Source organism: Ciconia boyciana, chromosome 9 (genome assembly GCF_034638445.1).
Source record: "Ciconia boyciana chromosome 9, ASM3463844v1, whole genome shotgun sequence".
NCBI classification, from domain to species: domain Eukaryota; kingdom Metazoa; phylum Chordata; class Aves; order Ciconiiformes; family Ciconiidae; genus Ciconia; species Ciconia boyciana.
Genome location: NC_132942.1, coordinates 2,058,192 through 2,085,754, shown reverse-complemented (window position 1 = coordinate 2,085,754; position 27,563 = coordinate 2,058,192). Strand labels below are relative to the sequence as shown.

Genomic DNA, 27,563 nt, shown 5'->3' with positions numbered 1-27,563 from the left:
GTTTTCTGTTCATTTATTCCAGTTTTAGAGCTTTCCACCGTGATCACTGGGGAAACCACTGTGGCTGCAGGATGGAACCACCACCTCCATCCCCTTCTCCAGCATCACTTTTAGGCAGGGAGCCTGCCACCACCCCCCGTCCCAGACCAGTGGGGTGGCTTCGGGCATCCCGGCGAGGAGCCCGGCCCCACAGCCGCCATCCGCAGAGGCCGCTGCCAGCACGGCACGGTCCCGCTCGCTTATCTGCTCTCCATCGAGAGCGGTGCAGGTAGGAAACGGCGCAGCGCTCCGCTGCAAATCCCTCGCAAAGGTCTTTCTGAGTCAGTGGCACTAACTTCATCTGGGGCATTTCATAATTAGACAAACAAAATTACTCTCAGTCTGGCTGCTCCTGGATAAATCGCAACTCTTATCAAGCATCTGATGGCAAGTTGCTATTTGAGTTAGAAAAATACCTATTAGTTATTACAAAACTCCAAAGTTTCCCAGCTCAGCTAATTTCTCAGCGTGATTTCCTGCGGCAGCGCCGGTCGGTGATGCCGGCAGAGCCCATCGCCTGAACCTCGCGCAGGCTTTTGCCCGAGCAGGGCAGGACGGGCCGGGGCAGCCTCCAGCTCGCCGAGACGCCGGGTGCTGGACTGGAGTCGCAAAACCCCGTTTTCCCACGCGAGCGCCGGCGCTCCTGGGCACGGCTGCCACGGGACCACCGGCCCCCGTCCCTCGCCCACGTCCCCGCAGGGTGCCACAGGCAGGATCACGCTGTTTCGGGGGTCCCGTTTGGCCAGGAGAGCCCCCAGCTCTCCATAAACCCCCCGGCCCCGGGAGGCGGCGATGCCCCGCTCCTACCCCGGAGGTTTTTGTCCCCGCGGGCCCCAGGCAGGGCTCTGCCGCGCTTTCTGTTTCTCCCCGGGCACAGGTTAAGATAACCGTAGACAGAAAATGGTATGCAGATGAAGGATGCTTTGCATGATTTGGAGATATTCAAATGAAACGCGAGATGGAAGAGCTCGCAGGATCGTTAGAGAAAAAAAAGCAAAGCTCCCTTATTTGAGCGCGGTCAGATCCGTGGTCTCCCCGGTTTGGCCACTTCCACCTCCTGGTGTAGAGGAAGTCTTAGGATACGGAGAAATGAAGAATCCCCAAGCCAGGCAGTTTACATACTTTTCTTTTGTATGTGACCTGACTCCTACCACTGTTATCTTACGGTGGAAATTTCCTACGTTGAAACGTAATGCAAGATCAGAAGAAAATCTTGACTTCTACAAAAAAGACCTGTTGTCCTAATTGGATAGGAGCAACTTTGGAAAGTGCAGATAAGGGAAAAATAAGTTTTTCCTACAGGTTCAGCAATTTTACAGCCATAAATTGAGATGTTTCTTCCAGAAAAGCACACACAGGTAAAGATCACCAAAATATCCAGAAACTGCGAGCTGAGGGGTTCAGCCCAAGCAGGCCATGAGCATCCCGGTCCCAGTCCTGCTCGTCTTCCTGGCGCTGTCAGCCTGGCAGGGCCACAAGGCCGCTCTGCTGCAGACCTCCAACCTTCTGAAGGAGAGCATCAGGCTGCTGAGCGAGCTCCTGGAGACGAAGGTAGGGCTCGTTCGCACGGCTCAGCCTTTACCCGCTGATGGGAGGGACAGATTGTTTCGCCGGGCTCAGCAAGAGCGATGCTGAGTCAAAGAAAGGTGCTGAGCGTGCAGCGCCGAGGCAGAGCGCATGGTTCACAGCGCTCCCGGGGCCGAGAGCGGGCGGACAGACGGACGGGTGTGCGTCCGTGTGCGCACGTGTCAGGATGGATCCATGTTAGCCGTTTCTCTGATTGCTCCTCTCCTTTGTGTCTTGATAAAGGTTTCCTGTGACAAGATGAACGTGACAAGTATTTTTGCAGGAGATAAGGTAAGAGAGAAAAAATTAACTCATCCTTCTTCGAAAACAATCATACGGCCACCATGGGTACTGGGAGAGGCTGCTGGGGGCCGGAGGAGAGCACGGGGCAGCCAGGAGGCAGACGTGAAGCCCCGGGAGTCCTGCCCGTACCGGTGCGGCACTGCACGGAAGCAAGGAGCCCATCGCGAGCCCCGAGCAGCGATGCTGGGCTGCCAGGCTGGTCCTCGCCGCTCCCGGTGCCCAGCACGGGTGCCCTCACCTTCCCGCGCCCATCTCCACCTCCAGCCAAAGCAGCATCGGCTGCTCCCGGCCACCCCGCAGGCGAGAGGGAGGCCCGAGGGGCAGGCAGGAATGGCACCATGTGTTTTAGCAGCATACAGGGTTTTTCAAGCTTTTCAGAAAGGAAGAGAGGAACTTCTTCCTTTGCCTTGGAGCGGTGTGTCACCGTCTCACAGACACCCACACATGCCTATCGCGCAGCATCTCGAGCTCTGGTTAGACATACTATCCCTCTTTAGCCCCTTATCTGGGGGAAGGCTCTTCAGTTAGCAGAAGATTTAATAGCAGATAATAAAGCCTATTTCTGATCTGAAAATTGCTGCCTAAGCCAAGCTCTCCGGCACCAGAGTTCCTGTTTTCACAGAAAGCCGATGCCCTCACCTCACGCTGCACGGGCAGGCGGCAGGCGAGGGGTGCAGCAGCCTCCCTTGGGGGACCGAGCACCCCCTCGGAGGGGCCCCCGCACCCCTCCTGCCACAGGGACCGGCCCTGGGAGCGAGAAGAGACGCCCGGGATGCCGCAGGACCCAACACCCGCAGAGCTGGCCGCGCTCACGGGGACGGGCCGGTCGCTTATTTGGTGGGGCCATTTGGGTGAAAGCTGAGGAACTGGGAGCGGGCAGAGCTCTCGGCGACCTCCCCACGCTCCTGCAGCGAGGTGGCCTCGGGAATGTCCCCAGGGAAGACAACTGAATAGTTTTCTTATTACCGCCAGCACTTCGCTTATTAGCTCCACGTCTTCCACGTGTCAGTGCTACGGGGCTTTACCACTCAAAGCACCTGACGGAGGCAACCTCTTCCCAAGGGCTTTTGTTATTCCCATAGAGCCTCCCATATTCCCTCCGGCTTCATTCCCGCGGGACCCCACAGGGAGCAGCTCCCCGAGCACAGGGTCCCACCCCCGGGTCCCACGTTCGCACCCACGCCGGGAGCACGATGCTCTAAGCACGTGGGTGCTCGCTGCTGCGCCAAACTCTGCCACGACTTCGCACCAGCGGCCGACGGCACCCTCCTCGCTGGGGACGGGAACAGCCCCGTGTGCGCACCCGCACGGCTGGGAAGCTCCAGGGGAGGCTTGGACATCTCGAGCTGTACTTTGTACCTGCCATTTAGAACGGAACTGTATTACTTGCGCTGTTTTAATCTACTGCTAACGAAGCCGGGAGGCCGGAACCCTTAACAAAAGGGTTTCTAAAAAAGCCACGTGCGTCTTTTCCCAGAAAGACGACGATATGGAGATCTTATGCAAAGCCACCACAGTCGCTTGGGAGGGCCGGAGCTGCCACAGGCAGCTGGAGGGCATTTACCTCAACTTGCTCCAACTCGTCCGAAGGAAGAGCGCAGTCCACAAGGTAAGGCAAGGCTCTCCCCTCGCTGCCCGCCGGCGCCGTACAGCCCTCAAGCTTTCTGCACGTCCAGCTTCTCCCTCGGTCCCCGTGTTTGCTTTCACCCAGTCCTCTCCCGCACCACCGCTAGCAGCCCAGACCGGGCTGGAGAAGCCGATCCCTCCCCCAGCAAGCATCCTAATGGCCATTTTTTTCTCTTACAGGCACCGTGCCCCGTGGCAGCAGGCAACACTACTTCACTGAATGATTTTCTAGTGGACTTACGCAGAGTCCTCCAACAATTAGTAAAAGAGTAGAGTTTGAAGTGAAAAAACACAGTTTGTTTTTTTGTTTGTTGTTTTCTTTTTAAACTATAATGACACTGTATTTTGCAAACATTATTTATAATAATTCTTTAAATAAATGTATTTTTGGACTAACTTTGCTGGTATTGCATAAAATGTTTCTCGGCCAGAAACTGGAGAGCGCAGGAGGGGGTTTGAGAGCTCGAAGGTGCCAGCTGGAGCATGGGGCACCGGGCTGCAGGACCCGGCGGGCAGCACCTATGCGCCGAGGAGCCCCCAGCTCCCGGGGAGACGTGCTCAGCCCTCTCCCACCACCCCAGCTGAAATGCCGAGGGGCCCAAGAGGAAGCCATGGGACAGAGCACCGAGGCCAGTCCAGAAGCAACGGGAACCAGGCTGATGGCAACAGGGGGAAACGGCAGAGCAGGGAAGGAAGGATGGGTATTTTCTATCCACGTTGTCGGAAAGGGGCAAGTTTGTGACTGGGTTGGAAAGCAGGGCACAGAGGGGCAGCGCTGACTCCAGGGAGCTGAGCAGCGACAGGTTTCTAGATGGAACTGGGGCTTTAGGAATAAGGGGGCTCAAAACCATGAAGTCAGAAGGCATTTTTGTTACTTTGCCATAAAAGTGGCAAGAAATACACGGGGCTACAGTGAACAGAGTCCAGAGCCCCCTGGCACAAGGGTGGTGCTGGCAAGAGTTGCCAAAACAAAGTATTTGTCCTGCTATGGGGTTAAGGCTTGTACTGACACGAGGAAAGCAGGTCTAAGCAGAGGGAAAAAGCCCCAGAGAAGCCCCGTTGGAGGACAGGCCACATACAGGGCCTGCTTCTAAAAGCTGTAAACTCAGAAGTGTGCTAGAGCTGCAAAGGGAGATGCCAGGTCTGTAACTCAGCAGGCCCTTAGTTCTTACCTCACAGTCTATTTATAGCCTGTATTTATATTATAACCATATATTTATATATATATATGCCAGTTATATATGGCATAGCCCTTTGTGGCACAGGAGTAAAGAGGCTCCAGCAGCAACAGCAGTGACAGAAATAGCAACAGGGAGCAAAACTGCACTGTCAAAGGGATGACTCCAGCCTGCAGCAGACCTGGGTGGTGGTTAAAGTCTCTCTAGCAACAAGGGACCCGAGTCTTGCAGGTATTTAGGTGTCTACCATTTTGCAACTTTGGCACAGCGTGGGAGAGCACTTTGGAAAGTCCCAGGACTGTGCAGGGTTTGGTTCGTGCATCAACTGAGTCACAATACTCGGGAGCTGCAAAGTTTGCAGACCACAAAAAACCTGTTACCTGCTACACGAGCAGGCTGAAATGTCTTCCAGAGGAAGAAACGCACTGCAGATCAATACAGCTTATGCAGCAAAGGAAACAGAGCTGAACATTTCCAATTACTGCAGGTAAATTCACACCATCTGCACGAATACAGGGTGTGACAGGCTTGCCATGTAGCACAAGGACAGTTTTAAAAGCCAGAACAGTGTGCAAAGCCTTCTCCCCATCAGCTGTACCGCCTATGCAGTGCACATATGCACGAGGAGGCAGAACACCTGCAGCACCGACTATTTCAGTGGACAAGCAGCTGCTCTGGCAGTGCTCTGGCTCAGCTGGGCTCTCCCCTTCCCCAAGGGCAGCTCAGAACAACCCCAGCAGAGGATGGGCTTGAACAAGGGGCTCATCAGCCCCTTGGGGCACATCTCCTGATCCGCATACCGGCCTCATCCCCCTGATCTTCTCCGGAGTCTTGCAAAGCATCCTCTTGTTCTGCCCTGTCTACCTCTTCCACAGGAGCTTGTTGCCCACTGCCCTGGGGCTTGGCAATGGGGGTCCCCCATGCACCCCAAATTCACTTCTCTAACTTCTCCAGTAAGTGCTGTATATCACAGAGCTACACAGCCTATTTTAGCTACCCTTCCTGACATATCTTCTGATTCAACTGAGTTAGAAAGATGCTATATGTATAAAGTTATTTGAAAAACATGCACAGAGGTGGAACTAGGAATCAAGGATTTTATTTCATGGTATGAACATGCTCCAGGGACGCAATACTGATATATACAGTGTAATGAATAAAGTTTAATCATAAAACAAAGAATAATCAGAAATAAACAGAGTTAGAAAACCAATAAATAGGAAGACAAATTATACAAACAGACTAGAGTTTTTCCTATATACAGGACTGGCTAAGCAGAACTGTTGAAAGGTGAAAGCTGAACATGTGCAGACAGTGTAAGTCAGTGAAAGGCACTAAGGACCATCTTCCCCTCCTCTTAAAGAAAGGAGCCGGAACAAGTTAAATATGAAATAATTCATTTACACAACATTAAACAACATAAAGCGTCAAAAACCTCATGTTAAGGTCGATGTTCTGGAATGAGGGGAATCTTCTGGTAGCAAGATGCAAAGATGAGCACACACAGTATATATAATATGGTAATATGGTTTTTGATAAATACTATAGAGCACGTACTGACCTGGGATGAGAATGGCTGTATTAAGCTCTTAAAAACCCACACAACCCAAACACCTTCCTCATTAAAACATGTCATGGACCCATTAGGCATTCACAGATTGTCCAGGGCTACGGAGAGGGCCCATATGGTAAACCCGCAAGCCAGACTCCCAGTTTTAAAAGAAAGTTCCCAGGACTTCAACAAAACACACCAGTTAAAAGGTAAGCCAAGCTGATAGAACATCCTGACCATGATAGTGTTCCACTTAAAATAAAGTCCTCTTGGGAGAACAGATAATTTGTTCTCCAAGCCCCCGTAACAGGAGATTACAACCAGTTTCTCCAATCTGCCAATTACAAAGGTGTGCAAGCAATTATTTATTAAGTGTTTTCTCTGCCCCAAGGCTCACTTAAATATGTAGAGTACTATTGTTTTCAGCAGCAGGACTGTCACATTAAATCGTAAAGCATATGCCTTTATAGTTAAGTTTTAAATATTTTAAATGCAGTGTCAAGGTTCACAGTAGTATCTTTAAGCCACTGATGTCTGTCGGGTAAAAGAATTTTCAATGGTCTTTTTGAAAGCACAGTTCAGGAGAAACTCCCTTAAAAACAGATCACTCAACAAGTCTTAGTACTAGACGTAACACAAAGGGAAATACAACAGTTATCCCAGGTTCTGAGAACTAGTACAGGCCAACATTATGCATCTATCTGCTTGGACTGAGAACTGACATAAGGCCTAAGACAAAACAGCATTTAAGCCATTTTCAGTCTGTCTTGTTTGACGAGAAGCATGCAACACAAGATAACCCAACTCTACCCAAGCACATTCAAAGCAAGGTCAGCTCTTCAAGGGCAAAACCAACTACAGCTTAGACCAGACAAAAAAATCTGAGTATTTACATCTTTAAATGCTAGGCCAGAGAAAACAAATGCCAGTGTTTGTATTTATCTTGTATGAACTTAGGTGACAAAGCCAGACCTTTTATGAACTTAGGTGACACTCCCTCCCCCCCCCAAAACAGAAGACAATATATTCTTCTAGGTCATGATCCTGAAAAACACATTTTAAAAAAGCAGGGAAAAGCTTACAACTCATTTAGAATAGCACTGACTATATTTCCAGAGCAAAATATGCCCTTACAAGACCAGTTTTAACTATTACAGATCCTGTTACAGACCCATTAGAGAGCCACAAGGTACATCCAGTTAGGTATCTTGACAGTAAGAAAGGGCTATCAGCTTTGAACTACTCTAAGGACTTCACAAGAACATTCTGGTAACTGCAAACATGGCTACTGGCAAGAACTCAGGACACCTAAAGAGCTGTCTTGTTCTTTCTGTCATGCTTAAGGACTCAATTTCTCCTATTAGTAATCACAGCTTTTTAAGGTAACACTAAGATTACATGGACATCACAGCTAATTACCACCACCCTGGCATGGGAACCGTTAAGATGCCTGCAGCTGATGTGCTCCAGCCCAAGTTATAAAGCACACACAATCCAAAAGGAGATGCATTTTCTCTGGGACACAAAAGCAATGTATTAAAGTGATATGTGTCTATTAGCAGCATAAATACCAAAGAAAAAGAGCAGCCACCACAAATAAATGGTTATCAGAGACCAGAATTTTTTTCCCTCTCAGAGCACAGCCAGGGACCCGAGATGATACAATCTACACAGGAACACCAACAGCATCAGCTATTTCAGGGGATGTTACTATTCTGGGAAAACTGGAAAATTCATGCCTGTTTTAATATAGGAGAGTCAAATTCACCCTCAGTTTAGAGCACTGGTCCAGTGCCCTTGTAGCCAAGGATGAGAAAACGGAGCCATAATGCTCACAGTCCCAAGGCTGAAGCCAAGTCCTAGTATTACAGCATTCCCCTTAAATAATCTCTGCTGTTCAGATTACAAAACAATTCACAGACATTTAAAAAATTCCATCTCAGAAGCATAAAAAGCAGCCAAAGCAATGCTGCAACACAACCTTAAAAGGAAGGAAAAAAAAAGCTCTCTTGCCTTTGCATCAAAGGCCTCCCTCCCCACAGTGCCAGCAGATCACACGCAAACAAACAAAAATAAAAGCAGTACTTAGACACACTTGTTTTCTGTTGCACTTAAACAGAGCATGGTCCCTTCCCAGAAGTCTCAGACTTTTGTAGTTCATGTTGCCCCTACCCAACTACTTTCTTTGTACAGCAAGACAGCAAATGAAGGGAACAGGGCTGTGTATTTGATACACAATACGATCAGGTTACTAGCCACAGTGAGGAATATTTAAATAAAAGGGTTTGATGCTCTTAAAGGTTTGCAGCAACCACATTCAAACACAGATCAGTGCAACAGAGGACAACAGTGAAAGCTGCCAGTTATGTGCAAAGCAGGGCATAAATCAGATTTACCAGCCTTAAATTTTAAGATTTCATCAACCGTTTTGAGCTAACATGTCTAGCACTTAAACACACATCTAGGACCCTTATTTTCTATACATTTCAACAAGGATTGCCAACAACAGTTTCCCTGCACAACACGTTTAACACATGGAATTTCACAACCATCATATATACCAGTTTAATATTATGTTAATATAACATACAATATACGGGCAACTAAGGAAAAATACATTTTTTTAAAATAAAGCTCCATACCAGCAAGGCATGGATTTTATAGCCATGTCAAACTGTGCCATCTCTGGAATTCCATATTCTGGCCAAATCTTACACTCACTGATTTTTATGGCAATTCTGAACAGGTCACACCTACTGCAGCAGAGAGTCAATGACGGCTCCTGGCCTTGCTGAACGTTTTCTGTTTGGAGAGCAGAAAGGAAAGGGAAAAATAACACCATACACACATCATTATGCTGTCTAGGAAAGACAGGGACCAGCCACATTTCAAGTGAAAATTACACAACGTTACTCTTCCACAAGCATCTGTCAAAACCAAACAAAAATAACCAAGAAAACCCATGCTGAAATCTCCCCTAACAGCACATTACTTTCCACTAATAACAGTATATGCACTGCCAATGTGTCAGATGTTAAACTGAACCACAAGACACAGTAAAATAAAGCAAGAAGCCAGAAGAGGGGAATGCAGCAAAAGGGCATCAGAAAAATCCCCAGACAAGTCTTTCTGGCCAAGATTTTGCTGTAGTAAAGAGATTTCAGCTTGGTTCTGTCACACTTGGCACCAGTAAACTTTATGCCGTGCAAAATTTTAGCATTTTGTCTTCTCATTAAGCCAATGTTTGAAGACTTATGGTAAGTTTGCATGCACAAACTTAAGCCTTCCCCTGGGTAAATCCCCCGTTACATATAGATACTCCAAAGTTCTTCACCTTCTACCCGTCTTGGGCCTGGATCTTCCTTTTGAAGTCCTCGGCCTCTCCAGCTTCATCAGAGATTGCCTCAAGCTTTCTTCAGTGTAAGCTAAGTAAACATGGGAAAGGTCCACTTCAAAGGGCTAAAAAAACAAAAAACCCACAAAACAAAACCATCAGAATCATTTCATACACTGATCAATGGTGCTTTTGTAATACTAGACAGACTCATCTCTTCAAAAGAAAAGAAAATTGAAATTGCACAGTTTCCCCATAAATATGCAGTGGTAGGCACAGACAGAACTTAGACCTATGCAGTTCAATACATGCTTATAAAGAGTGACTCACATCTTTTTCTTTTTTATCCAGGACAGGCGTCTGTTTCCTCATATTGTTTCCTGTATATGCAACACATTTCTTAAAAAAAGAAAAGGTCTGTTAGTAAAATCTACTGTGCACAGTAGAACTTCATCAATTTACTTGTGGGCTCAGTTAAACTCCTCAGAAGCTCGTGCTAACATTCGCTTGCACATGCGCCAGTTGGCTAGCTTACCAGCTGCCATTCCCCAATGTCCTCGTTCCAGTGAACGTAGTTTTCAATCATTTCCTAGAAAGAAATTAGAACAGTAATTGTTATAGACTTGCACAATCAACACTCCAGATGCATTTTCCAGAACATACATTCCTAAAGGCCTGAACAAGCTGCTTAAGAACAGTCTCGACCATTCCAAGTTGTTTTTATCAGGACAGCCACATCATGTTCAAAAACCCCTGTTGACACTCTGAAGGCTACAGAAGAGAAAAATACCACTCCCAAATTGTATGCGTTGGAATTCCCACTAAAGCACGGGTTTTCCATTATGCCTATGCCATCAGGATACCAATAAACACATTGTAATATGGAAAAAAGATTAAAGGAAATAGTTTTTATATTTTCTATTAAATAGTGTGCATCATATTTAAGCTTATCAGGAATTTTCTGGATATTGGGGTCACAAAGAAAACAAGAAGTGAAGAGTTCCAAGTTCAGTCTTACTACTTTGTATTAATATCAGACATGAGCAAGCACAGCTTCAAGCACAGTGGAAAAAAGGTTTTGAACAGACCCAGAGCATGGGCACACAGTGAATATACCAGTTAAATACATGGTGAATGTGATTTTTTTTTTTAAACTATTAGGAAAATATGCTGCAAGAGAACTGAGATGAGTATATCCCTCTGCCTACAACCCCCAACACATTATACACTGCTTCCCTAAAACAGATTCCATAACCATGGAATTGTAGCCAAAGTTACCAAAACCCCTGAGAAATACAACAAAGCCATTCTGCATTCATTATTCATATCATCATGCTGGTTTTGGAGCCAAATGCACCCACTAGCTCTGATCTTCTTCCAAGTGAACTTCAAGCAGAAGTCACTTGACAAAAGCCTCTTTTCCTCCTTTAACATCACCTGGTTCTAACAACACAGATAATGGCACAAACACATGAATGCAACCAAGCTGCACCTGCTCAGCCAGCCCCAGCAAACAAAGGCTCACAGCAATACACACCAACTCATTTGTGCTACAACTCAGCAGACAAGTGTCCATCAGTTCACCATCAATACCTCACAAAGAGAAAAGAAGCCAACTCATTCCATTTCTTGGACAGCAGAAAAGCTAGAGGGCTGAGCGTACGTAGCACAATCCTACGTCACAGGCTTAGGTTCTTTGTCTTTACCTGGTAGTCCTGAGGAATGAAGTTGTCTATGATAAGCATCTGAAGACGGAGTTCCCTGCTCAGCTGCCGAATATTCTCCAGTAGTCCTTCAATCTCTCTCTGATGCTCTTGTTGCAGATCGGCCATCTGAAGACAAACCAGGCATTTGAGAGGCATCAGACCTAGCTTAAGACATGGTAACAGCCTAAAAAAAGAACAGTCTTCTGCCTATACAAGGTTTTTGGGAAATGAAAGCAAACTCTGGTTATAAGTACTAGAATATTTATCTCTGAAGAATAAACCCTCTGAAATGTTCCAGCTCAGAGATGGCTGAAAAGAGCATTAAGTTCTCACTTTCATAAAAATGAAACTGGCCTTCTGCCAATCCAAGCCCTGCATCAGCTAAGAGCAGATGAAGAGTGTGCAGACAAGTTACATCCCTGGCAAGATTTCAAGGAAAGTCTCTGATCCCAAAGACAAAATGCACTTTTCATGAAGCAGGAACTCTAGATACCAGCCAAAGGACACATTGATCCAGTGTGATTGAGGAAGAGACAAGGGCAACAGGTAGCAAGGACAGACAGCTAGGAACAGAGGAGCATTTGGGCTGCTGTGAAGTAGGAGACTGGGCTGCCAGCAAACAATTTTTATTTTGTTTCAGAAATAACCAGTGTTTTTCCTTGAAGTTCTGAATATCTCGCAGTCTCACACATACCCCCTCTCAGCCTGGCTTGGGGAAAAGCTCTACAACACACCCCTGTGAAGCTCTGACACCAGACTTAATTAGATCTTTTTGAATTACGTGGGCCAAATGGACAGCACAGAAAGACATTTCTAAAGATATGGTACTTTTTCCAGTGTTACAAAGCTGATGGCTTACACTTCCCAGCTATAGTCCCTCACATGATCAGAGGCTGAGGACTTCAGACACTAACCTCTGATTTTGCAGCCATAAGCATGGTCCATACTTTCTTCAGCTTTTTAGTTTTCCCCTGTGCTTCTTCCTGGAGGCTGGTGTACTTCTCCTCGATGTCCAAGCGTTCTTGCTGTGTGCAACATTTAGCACAGACATCCACACATTAACACAATCAAAGAAACTATCTGCAATAGTCTGAACAAGAGGAGAAACTACTTGAACAAAACAAAGCATTTGCCAAGGGCACAGAGAGCTGGCTTAGCCAGGCTGGCTCAGACCCACAGCAATCACACTGCCAACGCGTGGCCTAGAGCCGCATTTCAGAGTAGAGCCGCATTTCGCCCACGTGAGCAATGCCAAGGCACACAACATGGTGTGTCCTGCCATTGCTATCTTCAGACAGCTACAGCATGTAACCCCACCTCCTTCTCCTCAAGCTCCTTGCGAAGCTGTTCTGCTCTCTTCCTTCGTTCTTCCAGTTCCATATTTGATTCTTCTAGAAGCTTCTCTTGCTCCTCTGCTTTTGCCAGCAAGTCCACTCCTCCCACAATCACTTTCTTCTCCAATGCAGACAGTTTCTCCAACAGGGACTGGTGCTCTTGTCTAGAGAGACAGGTAAGTGAAAAGCTTCCTATCCTACAGTGCTTGCAAGGCAGCAGGTTCAGCTCAGTTTTACAGCCCAGACAGCATTCACAGGGCTGGAAAAACTTGTCTTGCTGCCAAGGGTTTAAGTGGGGGTGAGGCAGTGCAAGTGAACGCAGGGAGTTCCCTGAGCTCCAGCTCCCAGCGCTTTCTCGCAAGCAAAACCAGGTCAGCAGAGAAGACTCTCCTGCTGCAAGTCGCCTCTGTGAGGGGCTGCAAGACACCAGCAATATTACCAGGCTACCCAAGGCACCCTCTCCCCAAGGGCCCTGCCAGCACAGCAATGCCCAGAGGCAGCTGCAGAAATGGAAGCAAGTGAACAGAGATCAAGGCAGGGCAGCTGAGGTGCAAACCAGGAACGCTGGCTGCTGTTGGAGCAGCCTCTGACAGCAGGACTGTCCTATTTGCATGGGCCAGTGCGATCTCAGCAGCTTTTCAGCTCCAGAGTGGAGAACCCCTACACCCAAAATGACATGCTCGTGACAGTGTGCTGCAGGAAACCTGGCTTGCTACACAGCTACTGCCCACTGACCCAGCAGTACAGCTGCTCTTCACAGGTCTGCAGGGTTTGGAGGATTCGTTTATGTTTCTAGGCTACCTTGCACAACTAGACAAGAGAAGAAAGAAGTGGCAAAAGGATAAAGTTTGTCTTTTCCATCTGCTCTAAACTCTGAAAGCAGTGTAAGCTCCTCTTTCACTTTGATAATAGCAAGAGCTGATGTTCAGTTTATACAAAGTTTGACAGGCACCTCACCGTGCATCTCCAGATATCCATAACCGAGTGGTAGATTAAGGAAGGAAAAACCCACACAACCACACAAACTGCTCAGAACAGGGTACTCACTGAGCTTTAAGCAAGTCTTTTTCTCTCTTCTCCAGTTCAGCTCTGGCTTTATTTCTTTCTTCTTCTTCCATATCAAGCTTAGTTTCAAGAGCTTTTCTCTCCTCTTCAATCTTTGCTTGCATCTCTACCATCTTATCAGGGGAAACTTTCTTTTTGCCTTTGGAAGAGATAGGGAAAACAAATTAGTTCACAGAAAAATAAGACAGCCTCTGTATCACAGCATTTTTTCCAAGTTCAGATTCAATACTTGCATTTAACAAAAATGAATTTAATTAGATGTCAGCTCCAAGCTGGGCACAACTCAGTCTTTCAAATCCCATTTTAACATTGACCAGTTGTCACTAGTTCCTACAGAGAGGGAACGCTGTATAACTAACACTGCAACATAATTCCCCCACAATAGAAAACATATGAAGAACACTTGGAGAAGGAACACTGCCTAAAGAGAAGTCTGAGCTGGAAACTCAGATCTTCTAACTATGTAGATTAGGCCAAATGAAGGAAAACAGAAGACTGCCTCAACCTACAGCTATAAGAGCTAAGCTACGAAGAGTTACTCAAATTCCAGATTACCATCCCCACCACACCCCTCGTTCATTGTCCTCCTTACAGGTTTACCCACTGCAAAGTGAGCACGTAGATATTTTAAGAACGCACAACTATGAAAATACAGAGACTAGAGAAATTCAGAACAGCCCTATGAAAAACAGGCAATTAAAGAAACTTCTTGATGGTATTTGATTTATGTAACAGCGACTACCCACAGATTTGAAAGTACTGAGGTTTGCTGTGACTTATTAACCATGTCTTTACAGCATAACTACTACTAAGCAAATCAGGTACATTTCATAGCGGGTTACAAAGGAAGTGGCCAGAACAACCCATTGAACCTATCGGCCTGAAGGGTTGGCCCCAAACCCTGTGATTTTGACACAAAGTGTGAGACTGCTGCTCTTGGAAGTCACTCTGCAAGTCTTGAGTGAACTTTCATTGTAATCCCAAGAGTGCCTAAGGTGGGTGAACAGAGACCCTTGGGGGTTCCTTGGAGAGAGAGAGCGCGCCCAGCCTACGTGCATTTCCTCAAATCCACAAGACTCCCACAAGTCCTAAATCTCCCTTTATTCACTACAAGCAAATCCTTCATTTTCATGTTTTGCTCTTCTCCAGAGATAAAAAAACCCCACAGAATCCAGATGCCTAGAAACTAACAGAAGCCATTGACTGTCAAGGGACTGTTTTTCATAGTGACATAATGCATCTGGTCAGAACATGCTCAAAAAAGTCATTGTTCAATAAAAGGCTTCCTTTCCCTCCAGTCTTCATGGCATTCAGCTTTATTTATATACAGGTATGACCTCTAGCAGACAGGCAAAATGCACTGTATTTGTAAACACGCATGCACATATGTACATATCTGTATGCATATTTATTCATGCACACAAAAGAATATAATTAGTTTTGTGGCAAAGTAAGGATTTCAGCACTACAGCAAACAACATCTTAGTTTCCATCTGCTAAACTTAGGAATCAGATAATAAGCACTTATGTCTGGATACGTGGTGAAAAAGTCTCTCGCTAATTAGTCTGAGTAAGAAGCTTTCTGAAAGCGCTATGCAGAGATCATCATATAAAAAGAGATAAGCCAGATAAAGGCTTCTTACTGTTAGTACACATTTCTATATATTCTCAGTTTAGGAGAAAAAGATGAACTCAACCCAGTTGTAAGAGCTTTCACAAGCTCTGCAATTGTGTTATAAGGAGATGGAAATCAATTACACCAACCTGCTTGATCTTGCATTAAGAGGAAGTAGAAAGCAAGTCGCAGAGAGGCAGCATATGCATAAAAACAGGAGGAAAGAAAATATATTATTGCTTTGATCATTTTGGACAAAGATCATCAGCATCAGAACAAGCATTGATTTTATATGCATGTTTCTAGAGTAGAAAACACAGGATAATAATCACTAAAAAACTCCATTAGAGCAAACATTAATGCATCGTGATTTTATGCTAGAGCAGAGAAAGTTTCTGTACTTCAGAGTGCTTTGCATATCCAGGATAATCTTCAGCTCACTCTTGCATTCTTCTGCCCATTCAATGCAATGCAGAATCTAAATGTAACATTATGAGCCTGCCGCAAAGATCATGCCCTAAGAAACAATTAAAGAGGGTAGATTTCTTCTTCAATAAGAGACTTAATGCTTCCCCCCCCACCCCCACTCAAGATAGCCAATTCTGTTATATTACCTGTGAAATATTAGCATACAGAAGACTCGTCCTAAGTTTTAACCAAGTTTCCAAGCCAATTCTTTGCAAGATACATGACAGTTGCACATAGGGAGTCTCAGCACAAGATTTCTCCATTTAATTACACAGGGTATTAGTTGGTTAATTTGCAGTAACTGATGCTTCCATAGAGGTATATAGCCAGTTTTGGTTATTCAAGCAAATGCAGCAAAAAAGGCAGGACAGGAAGGGGATAATGAAAGACACCACATGCAAAAGGGTCACGCTTGAGGACAGTTAATATCCCAAACCACATATAGCCACACTTATCCTAATCACCAAAAGCCCAGTGCAACTTCCACAACAGAGCTGTCTCCAAACTTGCAGGAGATGGACTCATCCACCCACTGCCCCATCAACAGTTTGCTATTAACTGTCCTCATCCAAGTAAAATACTCAGGTTTCAAGCAAGCTTTGAAAGAGCAAGTTTGAAGCAAGCAGATTCCAAGCCTACCATCATATGACCCACCAAAGGTCTCCCTTAGGTCGTGATCCTCCTTAGCCTGCTACCACACTTTCTCTGAGCTGATGCTTTCCACTAATGTAACTAGCGTAAGTGTGATTGAACTATACAGCAATACTTTCCAGGCTCTCTCCACACAGGGAGGAGAGTGGGCTGCATCTACACAGGATAACCACAACAGTGGGTGAAGTCCTTACAAGCCAAATCATGAGATGTGATTTATTGCTTCAGTCATCACTCATTGATGGTAGGATTTTTAAAGGCACAGACCCCTCTCTCTGACCAGGAGCCTACCAGACCTTCCTCACTGCTAGACCAAAATCTAGATCCCTTGTTCCTCTGAACTAAGTCCCACAGTGATCAAGAACTTAAAGCCATGGGGCAGTTAAAACCCAACCACCATAAAGGATTTTTTTTTTTCAGTATCTGCCAAAATAAAGCCAATCAACCAAGCCTTACGACGTTTTCTTTGCAAGTATAAACCTCGTGTTGATTGTTGACTGCTCCGTTAATTTTCTCCAGACCTAATTTTGAGAAGGCAGAGTCCAATATAACATAGCACGACCCATTTCACCTGTCTAGCTGTCCTTTTTATGAACTCATATTGTAGCAACTCCCATTAAAAAAGTTAGCTCAGACTTTTTTCTGATATTTTAGAGGGAGCGTTTAACACAGAAGTTGCAAACTGTTTTTTTTAACCTATTATTTCTCAGTCATTTTTAAATCTTGCTCAAGCAGCATACTAAATTGCTTCCTATTCTCTCACATATCTGGCTAACAATGTGCACATTGAACAACTGTTTCAAGCATGGAAGCAGCAAAGGAAAGGCATGCTTTAGCAGAGTTAAAAGTTCAGGTTTATCTTTCCAACGGACATAGCGGGGAAGAGTGCAGCATTGCAAAATGGAGTGTGCGGATTATGGAAAGGCCAAAGCTTAAAGGACTTAAGAGCTCCCACTCACTAGTGAAGGACTTATCCAGAGGTTTCTCTATGACAGAGCATGTGGAGTCTGAACTACTGCTGCTGCTACTGCCTGGAAAACAGAAATGCGTCCCACAGAAAAACCCAGAGAGGAAGAAACATGCAGATGGGAAGTTAGTTCTAAAGGAAAGAAACCCAGGAGGGCCAGCAACCTAGTTCAAAGAGGCACAGGTTCCCATTAGGAAGCATTTGCTAGGATCCCTCCCAGACTCAGCTTGCAAAGCCACCGTTTCCCAGCACAAGATAGCATGCTCAGAAAGACACTTCAGTTAAAACCCATCTTAACCAGCCTACAGCTTAAAACAACATGCCAAGGCAGCTTCCATTTCAAGCAACAACAGCACAGAAAACTAGATCATAGTGGTGAAGGCTGTGGATATCTGCAGTAGCAGAGGATTCAGTGACCAGGAGTCCCTTCCAGCCTTATGCACATGGCAATGTGCACTTTTCCCTCTGGAAGGCAGAATCAGCTTACACAGAGACAGTAACTGTGCATACTCCTGCTGAGCAGCACCCTTACTTAGGGAACTTAGAGTAGCTTGTTTGGAAGTTGAGTAAATCAGTTATTTGCCCTCTACTCCTTTCAAGCAGCATTTTGAAGGAGGTGTCCTCTTGGGAGGAGATTTGGGAGGACTTGGTTCTTGATGGAGACAGCGGTCAGTCTTTTTGTTTCTAGAAATTACCAAAAGGTGAAAAATGAAGTTGTTACAGCTATCTCCAAAGGCATGACAAAGGTCATTTACGACTCTACTTGGACAGATACCAAAATGAAGAGAGTGCACCTAAAGCAGGAATGCTTTAATAGGAATTTTTTTTAAACAGATGTGGGTGCTTCAGGACAGGAAGGCAGTTTGAATGCCAAAATTAGTTTACTAGAGAAGCTAGAAGTTGAGATGTAGCACTGGGTTTGACTTCTCTACTCCCCATGAAGCAGCATCAGAGAGGTTCTAGGGGCATAGCAAGCTCCCTGGAAGCCACAGCATCCCATAGTACACAGTGGCCTGCAGTTCTAGGTTCAGCAGCATCCCTTGGGGTTTAGATGTTACGCAGTAGTTTAACACTGGTGTAGGACAAAGCAAACTTCACCATGGGATTTCCAGAGTGCTCCCAAACAAGGGATGTGCAGCTCCCATTCAGCTTTTCAGCTTGCACAAAGACACCCAAAGGTGAAGTTTTTCCTCTATCAACATAAAATAGGACATCAGAAGAGTCAGTTACTGAACATCCATAAGACAGATGAATCCTTTGCCTAAACCACAGCCAAAATTCCCCTCCAACCATTCCCATGGTTATAAAAACCCGTGTCTGCCTACCATCGATCTTTAGTGTCTTCTTCCTCCCACCTCTGTGAGCAGGGGAAGTTCCACACCACCAGTCACAAGCCATACACAGCCACCTTGCGGCAACCAGGGAGCCACCACAAAATAAGATGTTACCACAAGCACAACTACCCAAGTGGAAGCAGATACTACACAGGTTCAGAGCTGTCCATCTACAGAGACGGCACCAAATAGCTTCGTTTCTAGGAGAGGCATGATAATTGCAGCGGCAGTAGGGCAGCTCTACAACTCCACTTTTCCCCGCCTGGCATCAGTTTCTGGTGCCAGCTACAGTTTCTGACACCAGCTGCTGGTTAAGAGGACATTGGTGGCACTGACAGGAATCTCTACTGCCTTACCCCGCCGTTTCTTCCGCTTCTCCCCATCCTCTCCAATCTCCCCATCGTCTTCTTCATCCTCCTCTTCAGAATCGCTAGTCTCAGAACCAGATATCTCTTCCCCTAGAACAGAAGATTGTGCTTTTTGATGTGCTTTCCTTCACCTCATATCAGCTTGTTACTGTGACAGCAGCATTTGTCCAAACCCAGCAGTGTCCAACACCAGCTTATGAGCACCTGCAGAAGTCATTAACTGTTGAGCAAACAGACAGCTTGCCATGGCTCAGGAAACTTAAGGAAAACCAAGATAAGCAATTTAATGCTGAAGTCAGCGTGTATATGTTAAAGCTCAAGTGGGTGCTTTTCAGGGAAATAAAGCACCCTTGCACTACTGAAGTGTTAAGCTACAAAGTTTTCCTAGCAGGATCTCCCCCATACCTTCTCTTCCATCTCAGATGGAGGAGAAAACAGTTAGATTAACAAAGTTCACACAGACTTGCTACTTAATCAGACACCTGTATACATGAAGCTAGATGGCTGTTAACTGAGAAAATGGCCAGCTTCACAAGCATTTATCATTGTTGCCATTGCAGACACAATGCTCAGATGTTTCAGGCTGTTTGGAAACCAAACTGAATAGAATCCAACATTTAACATCCTGGCCTCCCTGTAATGTTAGCAAATATAAGGCTGTGTGTTCTGCAGCTTAGTCTAAAATTTAAGAAGCCACCCTCAGCCCACCAGGGATGAAACAGCTACACCCAGCTCCCAACCCTTGAAGAAAGCGTTACTGACCATTTCCTGCTTCTCCTGAATGGGGCAGACTCCAAACAGCAAGTCATGCTGGAGTTATTGCTACAGCTGTTCTGTGCTGTAAGCATCTCTCTGGAGAGAGGTGTTGTGCCAAGGTCACTGTTTAGCAAGCATCCCTCTGGCAGGGTCCTTCGATGTTGACGGACTAATAGTGTCACAAGGCCACGAAGTTACAGGGCTTAAAGAAGCTTCTTATTTCTCTGTGCATTGTTTGAAAGTCAGCCCCGGTTCTAGCTCCAAAAATTTGGTTCATTTTTCCCCCCGAAAAATGCATCCCTCCTCCTCAAACAGGGAAAACATTTGACCTTTTGTGAGGGTACATTTTCATTCCCCACAGTGTAATTCCCCATTTTAATTCCCCAGGGCACCCGGGCACACCTAACTCAGCCCAGAAGCCACTGCTTAGCCTAGTGCCAAGTGCCACCTAGTGGGGAAAGCCCGGCCCCCCCGCCAGCGCCCTGCTGCCCTGGGGACACCTCTCCTGGCACCCAGCAGGACACTGCCCAGCTACTGAACTCGTGTGACTTACCCAAATAGCGAAGAATGTTCACACTCAAACAGAACGAGCGTTGGAATAGAGAGAAATGCTAGGAGGAAGGAGAATCTCACCTTCTTCCAGTTTTTTCTTAAGCTCTTCAATTTCTTTTTGAAACTGGCGGAGCAAAGCATCCTTGGGATCTTCATTAATCCTGGCCTTGTTCTTTATGTTCTTGGCTCGGTTTGCATACCTGAGAGTGCTGATAGTCTCATCATAGTTGTAGTCTGCTGGACCAATGTTCGCACACTGTAACACATGGAAGACCGAGTTACTGGAGGACAGAGTGTCAGAGCCCAGAACGGGGACCCATCCCCAGCTCTGCCTATCTCACACTGCTACTCCTTCCCAAGCTTTCCTGCTGCTTCTCCACCTAAGCTGCTTTTGGCTACCCATGCACAGCTTCTATTTGATCTTATGCACATGTGTCCATTTGCGCTATGTTTAGAACCTCACCTATACAGAGGCAAAGAGAAAAGACAGAAAAAGATGCAAATAAATAAAAGGTTCCCTAAGCTGCAAACAGCTCTGAAATAAAGAGGTAAATGCCAGGCTGTTCTCATGGCAAAGTCACTATGCTATCCCTGTAAAAATGCAGCTCGATTGCTGGCACTGGAAAGGGCATCTCTCAGCTTACCATCATGGTTTTGGAGTTGCCCCCCAGAGAATCCTGAAGGAGCCGTGTAAGTTTGGAGTTACGGTAGGGCACATGGGTGCTCTTGCCATCCACCAGCGCAGAGATAACATTCCCCAGCGTGGAAAGAGAAAGGTTGATCTTAGTAGCTTCCTTCAGTCGCTGCCCTGTGGCTCCAGTTTTTGCCTGTCTTTCAGAACCCTGGAAAGGGAACAGGGAGCAGAAGCAGGAGTGATAAGAGATCCTCTAATACATCTCCTTCCTCCAAACAGAATCAACTACACCTGAAGTCTTGCTAGCAGCCACATTGCTAACCACCTCATCCGTTATTAGAGAATCTGGCTAAGTACCTCAGACATTGTTAAAGGAACAAGTCAAACGGCTCTTAACTGAAGCTTTCAATGCCAACAAATTCTGGATTGCTCAAAGTAATGCAGCTGGGAAAAAGAGATATTTTTGTCCCTGTGAACAAAAATTTCATGAGAAGGAAGTCAGCAGTTACGATGAACCTCAGCTGGAGCTGCTAAGCACCATCTCCAGCCTTCACTATCAGCAGATCAAGGGAGAAAAGCAACACTGCAATTATTTTAAAGTTTCATAGAGCAACCTGAACATACATCACAAATAAAGTTAACATGCAGACATCGAATGCCTTTATTCTCCCCTTTCCTGTATCTTCTCCAAGGAAAGATACTCCAGTGTAAAGTTTGGGCTAAAGACACATTTTTACGAGCACAATTACGTCAGTTTGAAGTGAGTGACAGAGGGAGGGAACCTGCAAGTGATGACCTGCATGGTCACAACCCTCTAAAAAAACCAACCTCTTGCAAAGACCCAGTTCTGCTGTCCAGAGAGCGCTTTCCAATGTAGTTTATCCATTTAATGACTGATTTATAGAAGCAAGAGAGCGCTTTTACTGGGACAGACTCTAGCTACACTAAAGGCTCTTCCTGGTACACCTCTGATTTAAGGCCCCAAGAGAATATTTCACAGAAGTCAAATGTCAAACAGAAGTAGGGGCTTTAGCTGTGAAACAGGGGACATGTCCTTTACTGTGCCTTCAGCTGTGCATACGTGAGCAGCGATGCCCACCATGCATTATGGCAGACCTGGCTGGTCCTACTTACAGCAAGATCGACAAGGTGAAGTTTGCCCATGCGCACGTGCATGTTTCCATCAACCCCCTTCTCGCTGCACTCAATAGTGATAGTGAAGATGGCGTGCGAACGAGAGCTGTGCTCATTCATGTTTGTGGCACCAACAGAACCTTTTAATAGGGAGAAAAAGCAATGTTGTCTTCAGAATGAACCACGTGCTCCTGTAACACTCTTCCTGCTCTCAAAGGAGGCTTATGCCTGCCTCTTCACCCAGCCCTGTTTTTCAGAAGATGGAAGAGGGATGCTCAGACTGAGCAGCAAACTATATTCTTGGGCACTGAAGTTGCAGCACATCTCTAATCTGGACTGGCAGAAGTGTTACAGCCTGCTGTAGCTCTAAGCCAACCACAGACTCCCATCCCAAGAGGAGCAGTTTCTTTAAGGCTACAAGATCAGCAGCCTAAGGCACTCACAGCTGATCCCTGAGAACAGCTGTATTTTGAGAAATAAGATCACAGCAGTCCATGCCAAGAGCAACAGCAGTCAGAACCTTAGGTCATAAAACAATCTGAGCTTAACTAAGAAGTCTTCCAGAAAACATAAACCACCTCCCACTCACAGCATAGCACAGGCTAGTAGTTGTTCATCCCGATCAGAACTGCAGAGGGAAAAGAACCAAGACACACACTGGTAGTTCTGACAACACTGACTGCCCTCATTGCATCCTCCCCTTCACCGTTTCCCCCACTGGCACTGGCCGATGTGTGAGGCACAGCCTTCTTTACCTGCCCCTGCACAAAAGGGGTTTGGGAGGAGACATCCTTTTTGCTCTGCTCAGCTGAACCACCTTTCCAGCATTAGGACTAGGATCTCTTACTGTGGTCTCATAACCAGACCTCTGTTCTGTCTGAGCTATAAACCCGCCCACAGCAAGGCTACGTACGGTTCTTGTGGCCCAGAGTCATGATTCTGTCCATATCATCTGCATTGTTCACGACATAAGCTGAAAGGTCTTTGATATAAACTCCCACATCAGGTCTCTCTTTAACCTAAGAGAGAAACAGTTTAGATGGAGCATCCTTAGGAGATCCTCAATAGCAAATTTCAGTGGTACTGTAATAGTACAGTGATTTATTCCTTCAGGTTCTGCTTTGCACATAAAAGAATCAGAGCAGCTAAGGAATCAAGACTCATGCAGGACAATATTCCACAGGTTTCCCCCAGTGGCAAATAGTGACTCCAAATCTCAGTCTCCAATTCCTAGAAAGACTGCAGAGGGGCCTTTGGGGTAGAACTGCAGGCACAAACTGACTCAGACGGAACAGCCAATTTCTCACGCTGCAGCTGACCAAGTGGAAAAGATTCAGAGATGTCAGTAGTGATATCCAGCTACTGTATCTTAAAGGGAATAGTACATGTGCTGAGGAGCCCAACCTCCCACTTCCCTTCGAGTGCTTCTCTGGTCTTTAAAATATAATATTGCTCACCGATTCAAAACAAACATCACATTCAGAACAGCAGGCTCACCTCTAATCTCTGCGTCTGGTCTTTTCCTAGCAGGTCCCGCACTTCTTCATTGTAAATTTCCAGGTAAGACACACGAACTAAAAACCTGAAGACAAACAGTTGGGTAGCCTTCTTAGCAAGACATTTGTTGAAGTCCAACACACACAATCACGGAGTACAAAGAAAATGCAGTGATATACCAACACAATCCTGCTACCCCATCAAGAACTGCCTAAGTAGGAGCCTTTCAGCTAGGGCCAGAGGTACCATTTCAGTTGCCATTGTCAAGGTCAGGCTCCTACTACAGATGGACACACAAAAGACAGAAGCAGTGAAGAAAAGCCATTTACCTTGTATCCCCCTCTGCCTTGGCAATGTGACCAAATATATGGGCAAAGGAATTGGGAATGATGCCTCTAAGCTCTGGAACTGCTCGGACCCCTTCCATGGTGAAAGTTTTGCCTGTTCCAGTCTGCCCATATGCAAAAATAGTACCTGAAGGATAAGACGATATATGGACAAACTCTAAGAAGTTGCTAACTGCAGTTTTACTTCATCCCTTCTTAGCCTGATAGCACTGAACACCTCTATTTTTATGGAGTTGAAACTTTCCACCCACTCCAGTAGATACTGTACAAGGCTAGGAGCAACAGAAATGCTGGACAACCACAGCAGGCAGGGCTGAGCCGCTGTTTTTTATCCAGCCTGCAAGATATCCAAGAAAAAGTCAGCTTGTTTTAACTGTGCAGAGTGGTTAAAGTATGGAGTGCTAGTACACTTAGGTCTCACACACAAATAATTAAGGCAAGCCCAATTAATAACATGGTCAATTAGAGGAAGATCATTATATACCAACTGCAAAACCAACTATTGCTAGTGCTCTAACGCCACAGCAGAAACAGCATGAGGCTTCTACAACACAGGCCAAAGCACAAGCCCAGTTCTGAACCTGCAGAAGCGGCTACAATTGGGACTAGATAATCAGCCTGCACAGGAAGACATCCAGAAACTTTACTGAGATCCCAGACTCTGGTACTCCAGAAATGCACTGTTCTTAAGTTTAGTCTAGCACTGCTGAAAACTCAAGTTTGGATTGTCAAGCTACTGACATTATAGTTCGGAAAAGCTGAATTTTCATCAGCTGAAACCTGGGTGGGTTAGCACAAGAGCTTACTAGGCATTTTACAAACCTTTAAAAACTTTGTAATCTGTTGTTGTTTACAGCATACTGTTATGGAAAGCAGTAATTTGCTTCCTTACTAGCATCTGCTTTCCTTTACATAATACATTTACATGCACAACAGACACGCACAGAAGTCACGGTCATACTCTTCCCAGCTGTAGGAAGCAACAGATTATCTGTGGGGTAGGGCAGATGTGTTTAACTAGTCATCTTAGTTTAAAACAGCAAAGTTTAGAGGAGAAAATGCAGCGGTTATATGCACAAGTCTGGTATGCATACCTAGTTACTGCAGGACCGTGGCAGCTGCCTGGTTACTGAAATTGTATAGTGAAGAGCCGCTGAGAATTCTGATAATGAGATAAAGTGTATACCTTTTGCAAACAGAAGATACAGAATAAAAACATACAGCTAACTGACCTCGGCTGAGTCTTGTTCATCACCAATCTCCCACTGTTAACGATCATAGTAGGTACAACCACTGAGTACTCAGAACAGTGAGTACCTTCAGGCTATTTTAAGTTAGAAGCCACAACAGAAACAATACAGGGCTATAGCCCTCAGAAGGTGAAACTCCCTTAAATAAGATCAGCAGGAACTCTAACAATGCAGAGAATAGGAGATGGGATCCTTGACTTAAAACAAGGGACTTACCATTGTAACCTTCTAGGACAGAGTCAATAATAGGTCTTGCAGTTAAATTATAGACATCCAGCTGTTTACTCTCTGGTCCAAACACTGTGTCAAATGTAAATGTCTTGGGAGGCTCATTGGATGAGTCTGTTTTATGAACAGTTATAGTTCCTCTCATTTCATCTACATTGACTGCCATTTTGTAGCCCGTAGCTTTCTCTCGTTCATTAAGAGGCCGGCATCGAACAACGACCTTGACATTATCACAGCTCTCTGGCTTGTCCAGCTTCTCAGGCTTGTTGATCTATAATTATTAAAAAAAAGCAAAAAAAATACACAGGCTGCAACACTATTGTTAACATACCTGTGCGTTTAAGCACAAACACTGCTGAATCAACTCAAGTAGATACATAAATCTCCGTGGGATCATTAACTTGGGGACTTAAAACCAGAACTGGTTTATAATTAAAACTGAAAGAATAACATACACTTATTCAGTCAATGCAATCTTCTTCTGTTTGCTAACGTGGCAACTGATTGAGTAAAACTTGAGAATTCAATATCATCTATTAATTTCTTCAAGAAACAATTTCATGCTTGCAAACAATCGGTAAGCAGTTTGCTGGAAGTCGGTGCAGTCGTGCCATTCTTTTACATTAACAGGGACCACGCTCTCTCACTGGAGCACACACATCTCAAACCTTACAGGTGACATAAGCAGCTACCAGCAAGCACTGGCTGAAGAGAATTAATTTAAGTCACAAGTTTCAGTGTACTTGCTGAATTTCAATCATTTAGAAAATTCAAACATTGTACAAGCTCTCAAGCTTTTTCTTTCACAAAGTAGTTACAAATACAAATTTTGAAGCACCACTGATTAATTTGATGTCACATGCTCCTCCTGATTAAATAAATCTAAAACGCATTTGACCTAGTAAGGTCTAAGACACTACCCTTGGGGTAGGTGCTGTAGCTGAGCTTTTAACTACTTCTAAAGCAGCTGTCTTGGAAACAGGGTTTGTTTCTCGCTGACATCCAAGCGCCTCTCCCACCAGCTGCCATCTGCCTAGATTCCTCTCAGGCCTCAGCAGAGGCCAGCAGCAGCTTCTGTTGCTCTGGTGGAAGCAGAGAGCTGGTTAGTCTCACCTTGGTGGAGGAGACGGGATCCTACAGTCTTATTCTACCACCGTAGGTACAAGAGAGTTTCCAAAATCAGCTACAGAATCAGTGAGTCACGATGAGCCACATGCTACCTCTCCATTGCACCGTCATCCACAGCTTCCCAGAGGAAAGCGCGCAGGGTGACAGGCCGTCCGAGCAGACGGACAGACCTCGGCCCCGAGCAGACAGACAGGCAGGCAGACCCTGGCCCCGAGCAGACGGACAGACCCCCACATTCCTCCCACCTGGCACTTCCCCAGCCAGAGCCGTTCGCCTCACCGCGCCCTGCGCTGACAGCAGCGGGCCCTGCCGCCGCGGTGAGCCTGCGCAGCATCACCGGGAGCCCGGGGAGCAGAGGCCAGACCCTCCCGTGAGGCGAGGCCGGCCCTCTCCCCTTGCTGCCAGGGGGCTCGCCCCGCCCGCAGCCCCTCACCCCACCGGCCCCGCTCAGCCTGACAGGGCGGCACACGCCGCCCGCGATTCCCCATCCCACGGCGCAGGCGGCTCCCATGCCCAGACGGGAACGCAAGCGGAGGCCGAGGCCGAGGCCGCGGTGCCGCCGACCCCCCCCCCTCCACGCCGGGCGCCGCGGCTCCCGTCAGCGACGGGCCGAGCAATGCAGGAACCGGACGGCACCAGGGCCGGTCACACCGCGCTCCCTCCCCGCGGCGGCCGCAGACCCGGCGCGGCGGGGCTCACCGGCATGGCGGCGGCGGCGCGCGGGCAGGGAGCGGCGCCGGGCGCGAGGGACCCGCCGTGCGGCACAACGGAACAATAACAGCACCGCGCCTGCGCCCGCCCCGAGCCGCCCCGGCCCGCGGCCAATCCCCGCGCGCTGCGGAGGCCACGCATCCAATGGCTGACGAGGAAAGGAGGGGCCCGGCCTGCCCCTCGCGGCCATAGGTGCCAGGCCCCGGCCAATGAGGGAGGC

At 46.5% G+C, this 27,563-nt stretch overlaps 2 protein-coding genes across 3 annotated transcripts; one reads left to right on the top strand and one right to left on the bottom strand.

Moving 5' to 3' along the window:
- The first annotated feature begins 1,455 nt into the window (after positions 1-1,455).
- LOC140656835 (interleukin-4-like) lies at positions 1,456-3,807 on the top strand. Its single transcript, XM_072873017.1, has 4 exons — positions 1,456-1,590; positions 1,849-1,896; positions 3,386-3,517; positions 3,715-3,807. Exons 1-4 carry the CDS (start codon positions 1,456-1,458, stop codon positions 3,805-3,807), a joined length of 408 nt encoding a protein of 135 aa, XP_072729118.1.
- Positions 3,808-5,801: 1,994 nt separating this feature from the next.
- Positions 5,802-27,418, bottom strand: KIF3A (kinesin family member 3A). 2 transcript variants are annotated; one of them, XM_072872641.1, is made up of 19 exons: positions 27,332-27,418; positions 25,493-25,775; positions 24,009-24,153; positions 23,680-23,764; positions 23,096-23,201; positions 22,183-22,322; positions 21,059-21,256; positions 20,496-20,670; positions 19,095-19,196; positions 17,397-17,468; positions 15,468-15,476; positions 13,686-13,842; positions 12,622-12,802; positions 12,219-12,329; positions 11,305-11,430; positions 10,134-10,187; positions 9,929-9,997; positions 9,599-9,723; positions 5,802-9,066 (listed from the first exon to the last, which is right to left on the bottom strand). In XM_072872641.1, exons 1-19 carry the CDS (start codon positions 27,335-27,337, stop codon positions 9,018-9,020), a joined length of 2,193 nt encoding a protein of 730 aa, XP_072728742.1. In that variant the 5' UTR covers positions 27,338-27,418; the 3' UTR covers positions 5,802-9,017. The 2 variants fall into 2 exon arrangements, with proteins under 2 accessions (XP_072728742.1, XP_072728740.1); XM_072872639.1 differs by lacking the exons at positions 15,468-15,476; positions 17,397-17,468.
- Positions 27,419-27,563: the final 145 nt, after the last annotated feature.

Bases quoted from the DNA above. Each gene is read 5' to 3' on its own strand.
- LOC140656835 (XM_072873017.1), top strand. From the start codon at position 1,456: ATGAGCATCCCGGTCCCAGTCCTGCTCGTCTTCCTGGCGCTGTCAGCC. The intron at 1,897-3,385 runs GTAAGAGAGAAA...GTCTTTTCCCAG, and splicing joins GTATTTTTGCAGGAGATAAG to AAAGACGACGATATGGAGAT. The intron at 3,518-3,714 runs GTAAGGCAAGGC...TTTCTCTTACAG, and splicing joins GGAAGAGCGCAGTCCACAAG to GCACCGTGCCCCGTGGCAGC.
- KIF3A (XM_072872641.1), bottom strand. The intron at 23,765-24,008 runs GTAAATGGCTTT...GTTTGTCTTCAG, and splicing joins AAGGCAGAGGGGGATACAAG to GTTTTTAGTTCGTGTGTCTT. The intron at 17,469-19,094 runs GTAAGGCAGTAG...TCTGTTTTCCAG, and splicing joins GAAGCGGAAGAAACGGCGGG to GCAGTAGCAGCAGCAGTAGT.